The sequence below is a fragment of the Polychytrium aggregatum genome (genome assembly GCF_025602895.1).
Source record: "Polychytrium aggregatum strain JEL109 chromosome Unknown BJ171scaffold_17, whole genome shotgun sequence".
In the NCBI taxonomy this organism is placed as follows: domain Eukaryota; kingdom Fungi; phylum Chytridiomycota; class Chytridiomycetes; order Polychytriales; genus Polychytrium; species Polychytrium aggregatum.
Window position 1 is genome coordinate 328536 of NW_026516219.1, and position 8465 is coordinate 337000.

The 8465-nt window shown below is 60.0% G+C and overlaps 3 protein-coding genes across 3 annotated transcripts; 2 read left to right on the plus strand and 1 right to left on the minus strand.

Annotated features, from left to right (window-relative positions):
• The first annotated feature begins 86 nt into the window (after positions 1 to 86).
• On the plus strand, positions 87 to 1388 carry BJ171DRAFT_90505 (uncharacterized protein). The gene has a single exon (XM_053115982.1). It carries the CDS (start codon positions 137 to 139, stop codon positions 1142 to 1144), a length of 1008 nt encoding a protein of 335 aa, XP_052966919.1. The 5' UTR covers positions 87 to 136; the 3' UTR covers positions 1145 to 1388.
• Positions 1158 to 3732, minus strand: BJ171DRAFT_90497 (uncharacterized protein). Its single transcript, XM_053115981.1, has 4 exons — positions 3135 to 3732; positions 2791 to 2966; positions 2127 to 2679; positions 1158 to 1953 (listed from the first exon to the last, which is right to left on the minus strand). Exons 1-4 carry the CDS (start codon positions 3636 to 3638, stop codon positions 1171 to 1173), a joined length of 2016 nt encoding a protein of 671 aa, XP_052966920.1. The 5' UTR covers positions 3639 to 3732; the 3' UTR covers positions 1158 to 1170.
• Positions 3733 to 3938: 206 nt separating this feature from the next.
• Positions 3939 to 8172, plus strand: BJ171DRAFT_503819 (S-adenosyl-L-methionine-dependent methyltransferase). Its single transcript, XM_053110898.1, has 11 exons — positions 3939 to 4269; positions 4545 to 4605; positions 4799 to 4897; positions 5052 to 5275; positions 5467 to 5632; positions 5802 to 5958; positions 6118 to 6251; positions 6400 to 6494; positions 6594 to 6847; positions 7023 to 7242; positions 7492 to 8172. The coding sequence occupies exons 1-11, from the start codon at positions 4028 to 4030 to the stop codon at positions 7925 to 7927; spliced, it is 2088 nt and encodes a 695-aa protein (XP_052966921.1). The 5' UTR covers positions 3939 to 4027; the 3' UTR covers positions 7928 to 8172.
• The last annotated feature ends 293 nt before the right edge of the window (positions 8173 to 8465 follow it).

Here is an 8465-nt window from a genome sequence, read left to right on the forward strand (position 1 = left end):
CTGCTGGGCACTGATCGGGAGGCTGCGGGTGTGCTATTGCGGGTGCTATTGCGGGTGCTATTGCGGGTGTGCTATTGGGATGTGATGTTCAGGTGTGATGTTCAGGTGTGATGTTCAGGTGTGATGTTCAGGTGTGATGTTCAGGTGTGATGTTGAGAGTACTATTGCAGGCATCGTTGTGGGTGCGTCGGATCCGAGTTACTTTCAGCGCCTCTGTGTCGATCGCAGTGTGGCCAGAGTACTCGCACGCCGAGCTGTTGCTCGTTGCTGCTGTTCATTGCTGTTCATTGCTGTTCATTGCTGTTCATTGCTGTTCGTTGCTGCTGTTGCTCGTTGCTCCTTGCCAACTGCCCCACACTCGTCGGCATTTTCAGCAGCATCAGCACCAGCGTCAGCACTAGCGGCCCGCGTGCGAATGCGCTCTCGCCAGCGAGGCCGAGAGCGGCTGAAACGCAGTGGCCAACGTGGCCGAGAGCGCGCCGAGGACCCGCCGAGAGCACCAGCCAATGCACGCACTCCCAGCCACCCGGCGTGCTGCGTGGGAAACCTCTCTTCTTCGGCGCATGCACTTGCCTTGTGCCCATGTACAGCCAGCCGCAGGTGGATCCAAGACAAGCGCCTCCTCGTCCTTCGCCGGCCTGTTCTGGAACGGCCCTTGGACGCACGCGCTGGCCGTGGTCCTGCTGCGAGGCCGTCGCATGCAGTCGCGCATGCTGATGCTCCCACGACCCCCGCTCGTCTGCGATTCGATCGGAAGCGCTGCCAATCGCCGCAGGTGGTTCTTCTTCCATGGATCGAGCAGCCCCCCTGGCGCGTGCGCTTGGGGTTCGTGTATGGCTCGCTGCAAGCCGCCAGAACAGCCACGGCCGGTCGACGAAAAGCTTCCACCATCCCCGAAGGAGCACCGGTCGTGCACCAAGTGATGCATTCTTGCGTCAGAGAAACTGGTTCGGAAGCTGGCTCCGGGATTCTGCCGATCGCTTGGGAACAAGCCCGCCGATCTCAAAGCCGCCAGCGAATCTGGGAACGTGTGGGGTCGATCTCGCCGATCACGGACTGCTCGCCCCGGCTGCGTGGCCTGCATCATCGACTCGGCTTGGCTCGGCTCGGCTCGGTTCGGTTCGGTTCGGTTCGGTTCGGATGACTGTATTCAGATCCGCTCTTGGCGCTTCATCGCTTTTGCCGTTTCATCGCCAGCAGCATCTCCCACCCTGTCCAGGCGCAAGCGAGAATGCCCACCGTTCGCACGCTCCATCGCACTTGTCGCTGCACCGAGGATGGGCCAAACACGACCCAGAGACCGGCCAATGACACCAGAGACCAGTATCCGACTCCCATCGGCGTTGCCAGCACCGCAAGCGACCCCGACGATCGCAAGAGCGAGCGCCGGCTCTCAACGTCTTGCAATGGCTCGGACTGGGTCGGGACCTCTGTGCTTTGGGATCCGAGACTCAGCTCAGCTCCGTCGATGGCGCTGTCGTCCGCTTGCTCGTCGCCATAGTCTTCGCCGCTTCGACCGGGATCGAGCCGGACCATCTTGCGAGTCATCCGCACCAACTTGGGTGTCTTTTTCTTGTTGACAATCGCCACTCGGCCCGAGCTGTCCAGCTTCTGAAGCTCTGCATCTTCTTGCTCAAGCCGCTCGTATTCGCCTTCGCACACTTGCCCGATCATGTAGAACTTGCCCACCTGGGTGATGCGCACCTCGAACGACCGACCCATCAGCCGTGGATCGTTGGGCACCAGGATCTGTGCATAGGACTTGTCGTGACTGACAAAGTGGACGCCGTCGGCACTCAGTTCCGTCGCAAGAACCTTGCGAATGCTGCCGAGCTTGTCGCCGTAGTTGGGATACGAGTTGAAGTATGCCGTGGCCTCTCGGCTGCGAGCCTTGACAATGTCGGTCCGGATGCGTGTCATGCGGGCTGCAGGGGTACCCGGACGAGGGTAGAACTGGGAGCAATCCCAGCGCATCCGATCCAAGCGCATCCGATTCAGATCCCACGCAGGCGGATCCGGCACGACAGGAACGGGCAATTGGTTAGCCCTGGCCTCATTTGCAAGTGCGATTCGGATGGATTCGCAGCCAGGAACAACGTTGCCGAGGGGCACCGGCCGTGACTCACCTGGGATATGTGCAGAACCGAAAAGTTGTACTCGCGCAACAAGTCCATCGTCTGCTGCCAATCCTGCTCGGACTCTGTCGGAAACCCGCAGATAATGTCTGTGGCAATGGTGACGTCGGGCACTCGCTCCCGCAGAATATGGCAGACCTGTCGAAAGTCGTGGACGGTGTAGAGCCGTCTCATGTCGTCCAGGACCTTGTCAGACCCCGACTGAACGGGAACATGCAGGAACGAGTAAACTCGCGGGTGGCTGAGAACCTTGGCGACCTCGGGCAGATGCTCCAGGATGTACGGCGGGTTGGTCATGCCGACGCGCAGCATTGCCGTCTGGTTCGGATGTTCCTCCATCGCATCGACGATGCCCCAGAGCAGCTCGACAATGTCGGTGCCAATGTCGCGGCCGTAGGCACCAGTGTCCTCCGAAGTCAGCCAGATCTCCATGACGCCCTCGGACAGCACGGTCTTGACTCGCTCGACAATCTCCTCGGGTGCATAGGATCCGAGGTCGCCGCGGGCATGCTTGGTTTTGCAGTATGTGCATTGGTTCAGGCATCTGGAGACGGTGTCGGGAGCCAGAAGTAACCCGGAGAGACAGCGTCAGCAATCCAGAGTGCATGCGGCGCTTGACTGGTCCAGCCCGCTCGACATGGTCGGGATAGCCTACCCCGTGTTGATCGGGATGATCTCGATGTATGGGTTCTTGCGAACCTTGGGCAAGTCCAGCTTCGCTCCGCCGGCTTTCCGCTTGGATGTCTCGTCCTTCTTCTCCTTGAGCAGCCGCACGCTGCCGCCCTTGAGCGTTTCTTCGACGACTTCAACGACCCGATCGATCTGCTGGACCTGTCGGCCGAGATCCATGCAAGCACAGTTGTAGACGAGGGAAAGAGGCATTCGCAGGCCGAAAGATGCACCCACTGCCGCACAGCCTGTGGCTGCGAGCGGGTTCGATCATAGAAGAACAGTGTCGCTGACCAAGATGCTGCCGGCTCAGGCATCGGCAATACTTACTCCAATGACGCTCAGTCCCTCCCAAGCGGCGCCGCTCGGGTTGCCCTGAGGCACGCAGCCTGCGACGACAACCTTCTTGCCGCTGTCCTTCCCGCGGTTGATTTCGTTGACAAAGGTCTGCTCGGACGGGCCCTTGACGGTGCAAGAGTTCAGAAGCCACAGGTCGGCCTCGCCGCGCTTTGAGTCTTCGAGCACGATCCGGTATCCTTGGGCAGCCAGCATGCCAGCCATGTATTCGCCATCCGAGTTGTTGTGGCCGCAACCCCAGGTTTTGACCCAGACCGTGGCCGTCCCCGGCAGAAACGGGGTGCACGAGTCTCGAGAGCCAGCACCAGATCCGACGATAGGCTCGGGCTGGGGCTCTGCTGGGGCGGAACTGTGGTTTGTGGCCGAGCGCCGGGTGAACGACCTGACGGCGACCTGGTGGACGGATTTGCGGTTTGCGGCCGACGTCGGGTCGTCGGATGGAAGGGTGAGCTCTTCGATGTCTTCGATATCGGCCATGTGGGGAGACGCTGCTGGAGACAAACAGGCAGAGACAGCTCGATGGGAGCGAGCCGATGGAGACGGGTCGATGGAGCAAGATGATCGAGACTGGTCGATGGAGCTGCAGATCAGCCCGTCGCACAAGCGTTTGTGGAACACATTTTTTCTGAGCGAGAGCCGAGCGAGAGCGCGCTATGGGCGAGAGCCGCCGAGAGCCGCCGAGAGCCCCTTGCGGGACCCCGGCGAGACCGGCCACACACACACACAGCACCCCGAAAAAAAGTCCAGTCCCGAGACACAACCTGATCGCCGAGACGCAGAAGGCAGCAGCACCGTCCATCCGTCTGTCTGCCCACCTCCATCGCAGCGAACGCATCCGATCCGATCCGATCCGATCCCCACCAGCCATGTCTCTGGAAGCCAGCACGGGCCCCGCCAAGCGACGACTCAGCAGCGAGCAGCACGAGGACGAGCCCAAGAAGCTCAAGCACGACGATGGCCACGCCGAGTCCGACGACCAGCCCAGGCCCGGCGACACCGACCGCGACGGCGACGGCAATCGCAGAGAACCCTACCCTCGTCTCCGGGTCTCCGAGCTGCCACAGCACACCAACGCCGAAACCCTCGCAAAGTATCTGGTCGAGTGGGGGTAAGCCAGAGCATTGGTGCCGTCGCACCGGCTTGGGTACCCGGACAGAATCAGTCCCTTTAATCCGCCCCCCGAATCGAATCGGACGGACGCCGTTTTGCATTACGGGAGCCTCACGTCCGCCAGCCCCCTGGGTCTCCTCCAAGTGCCGATGGCATCGGTCCAGGAGCCACCCCTCTCTTCACAGAGAGCAGCGCTGGGACAGAGAATGCAAGAGCGAGTGCGCACGACACTGTCATGCAACTGAACACGCCATCTATCCTCTGCCATCCCAGGGTCAAGCACCACAAAATCAAAAAGGCCCCCGGATGGAGCTACGCCTTCGTGAGCTTTGAGGTATATACACCGGCCGTCTGGCTGATGCCAGTGCCAATGCAGTTGTCGCTGTTGCTTTGGTGTCAGCGATATGCCCAGTCCGCTGCAGGCCAGGACAGCTTCGGCCCAACCCAGGCAGCTGCATACAAACGGACACACACCGTCCTCCGGATTCTCATACCCCAAACGTGTACCTGCCTGATCCTCTCGACAGAGTACTGCGCTCAGGGATGCCTCCATCAAGCTGATCGACGGCCAGGAGATCAAGGGCAACATCGTCAGGGCTACCGAGACGGTTTTGCGCGATGACCGGGTGGGTTCTCATTCCCGGCATGCACTTCCACAGCAGCAGATACGGTCGAGTCCCGCCACATCCATGCGAACGGCGTCTCTCTCCCGCCCCGCCCCCTCGCTGCTATCGCATGCCTGAGCTAACGTTCGCGAGGGCGGAAATCGTTTGTTGATAGCGGCCCGCAAGAGAGAGCAACATTCAAGACGACAGAACTCCCGCAGAGGTCCTGGCCGACCAGGTCACACCGCTTTGGCGAAAGAGCTACCCGGTCCAGCTGGACGAGAAGGCTCAAGAGATGGGTCGGGCCCTGGGCAAGTTCAAGCGCAAGATGCAGGACTATGTCTATGCCAAGGACAGCTCGCCGCGCGCCCAGAACAGCATTGCCTGGGTCAAGTCGGCGTGAGTATCGCGGAGCCGCATCGTCGCTTTCGCATCAGGATGCAGTGCTCAAAGGTCCCCGATTCCAGCACCACTCGCCACGCGCAGTGCTCAAAGGTCCTCGATTCCAGCACCACTCGCCACGCTGCGGGGCGACTCGATGCTTCTTTTTCTGACTGACTGGCCGACACAACGCAAACCGTGTTATGCAGCATCCAGACACACAAGAACCTCTGCCCGATCCTGCCGATCATCCCGTCGCCAGTCGAGCGCGACTACAGAACCAAGTGCGAGTTCTCCATGGGCAGAAACCAGGAGGGCGAAGCCGTCGTTGGTTTCCTGACTGGTCTCTTCAAGAAGGGCTGCACTACCGTCCTGGTGCGTAACGATGTCATCGACTAAATGCAGCCGCACAGTGCCATCGGGCCTCATCGCTTGACTGTCCCCGTCGTATCTTGCCTCTCTGCATTCGCCGCGCCACGTCATCTTTCCTCATCCATGCTCGCTTCCCCGACGGGCTCTCTCGGCACTGGCTTGCATCTCACAGGAGCCCGCCGAGAGCCTGCACATTTCGCTGCCCGCCAAGCACATCGCCAGCGAGACTCAAGCATACATCCGCAAGTCGCAGCTCCCGATTTACGATCGCGTGGAGCACACCGGGTTCTGGCGAGCCCTCTTGGTCAGAACGCACTCTACCGGAGAGAGTATGTATTGCCACAATGGACGGGCTGGACGAGCTTCTCTCAACGTGGCAGCATGCATGAGAGAGCCTGGGCTGGACAAGAATGGCTCGTGCTCGTGCTCGCCTCTCCAAACGATAAGGTGGCTCAGATCAACCCCATCACTAACCAAACGTCTCCCAGACATGGTTGTCGTCCAGGTGAACCCTGTCGGAGTCACCCCCGATAACATCCAAAAGGAACTTGAGGCCTACAAGCAACATCTACTTGGAAGCGCAGCAACCGGTGACGTTGAGATTACTACAATCTTGGCTCAGGTGCGAGCCCAAGCTCTTCGTGAAAGTGGTCGTCTCGCCTCCCGCCCCGCCCCTCCAGAATGAAATGCGATTCCCCGGAATCCTTGACCACGCAGATTGCGAAGCTGACCCGCCAGCCTTGCTTTTGCTTCCACGCTTGCCCACACAGCAATCGGCCGAGTCCTTCAACGGCTTCCATGAAAAGACTCCTTATGAAGTGCTCCATGGTCCTGGTGTTGTGCACGAGAAGCTCCTCGGAACGAGGTATGTCGTCTCGCCATCGAGTCGTTGAACTCGTCTCCCCCCCCCCGACAACGCAAGCTTACATTCCCTGCCCCCTCCCCCTGGTCGTCGCGGCTGCAGCTTCCGCATTTCCCCCACGGCTTTCTTCCAGATCAACACTCTGGCAACCGAGCAGCTCTTCAGCCTCGTTCGAAAATGGTGCAGGCTCGAGGGGACCGGCACCTCGGCCCAGAACAACAATACCGTCTTGCTCGATCTGTGCTGCGGAACCGGAACGATCGGACTGACCATGGCCCGCCAGGTCAAGAAGGTCATTGGTGTCGAGATTGTCCAGCAAGCTGTGGAGGATGCCAAGGCGAATGCCGCCGAGAACGGTAAGAGCGCCGCCGGGACGCAAGGGAACGATACGATAGCCCTGCGAGATGCGGGGGTTGCTGTGTCGACGAAAGCGAGCGGGATCTGCGGAATACCGCTGCATTGTCTCAACGCATCGCCGAGTGTCATGGATTATATCGAGTGGCCGCTGACGAGTACGTGTCATTTGTGCAGGAATCGAGAATGTCGTTTACATCGCCAAACCCGCCGAGGAAGCCATGAGCGAGGTGTTTGCCGAGCACGTCAGCCCCGGCGACAATGTCGTTGCCGTCTTGGACCCGCCTCGTGCTGGCATGCACGCCAAGGTCATCAAGGCGATCCGTGAGTGCAAAGCGCTCAAGCGACTGATCTATATTTCGTGCGATGCCAACGCCGTCACCCAGAACTTTGCAGAGTGAGTACTCGAGTAGCCCGCGCATCAACGGAGGCGGGATCGATGTCATCGATGTCGTCGATGCCGCCACTCCTGCTGCGATGGCTATGGCTGTCCCTGTTCCGATCCCCTCAGTTGGGATGGCGGCGATAGTGGAGACCTGGCTTTCGGATGCTTGGGCAGGGAGTGGCATGGTAGGTCAGCCTCGACACAATGCCTCTGACCCTGTGGACGTGAACCTGCATCTTCCTCCTTCCTCCGCCCGAGCAGCCTGTGCCGCCCTATCTCGAACAAGTTCCCCGATGCGCCCTTCCGTCCCGTGCGAGCCCAGCCAGTGGATCTCTTCCCCCACACCAAGCACTGCGAGCTCGTTGTTGAGTTTGAGCGCGTCGATTTGGCTGCAGGAGGCGTGGCTACCGACGAAGGCGCCGCAGAGGAGTCGCACAGCAACCCCAAGCGCTCCAACAACGAGGACGCCGAAGAGGCAAGCAAGAACGATGGCGATGCCGAGGCTGAGGTCGAGGGCGATGAACTTGTCAAGGAAGAAGCCAAGGATGAGACGGGAAACGGCGATGGAAATGAAGCAAATGGCGATAACGAGGGCGGGGACAACGATGATGTGGAAGATGAGGAGGATGGAGATGAGGAGCAAAACGAGAAGGTGGTCAAGGCTCGTTCATCCCGCACATCGTGTGTTGCCCAGTGAACGAGGCGATGTCGAGGCATTCAAACGCCGCGCCATGTCAGCCAGCAACCGGGGGACTCGTCGGTGTTTGCTGAACAGGCATCTCTCCTGCATCGACCGGCGACCTTGCGTTCTGCTTGTCTCTTTCTTGAGATTGTCCGCTCTCGTCCTTCCGCTATCCCCTCTCCCCTCTCCCTACCCTCATTCCCTCCGATGATTTGTTGTTGTGCAATATAGAGATGTGTCTTGTCTGGCCGCGTCCGTGCTGCATCCGCACTCGCTCTCCTCCCGCTCTGGTGAAGGCAAGGATTGGGTGACATTCATGTCAACGAGCGGGGGTGTATTTTTGGCGGAAGGGTCCAGAAGCGTGGGAGAAGGTGCAAGGGGCAGGAAAGAGATCGATCGCTGTGTTCAGCGCACACTGCTGCACAGCAACCGAGTCTCGGGGTGTGAACCAAGTACGGCCCCTCTCTATCCGACATTCTCCCCCGCGAAATGGGTTCACTCGCTGCTTGGCATGAGTCAATATGAGGAATGGTTGGGTCTAGAGCCAAGAAGA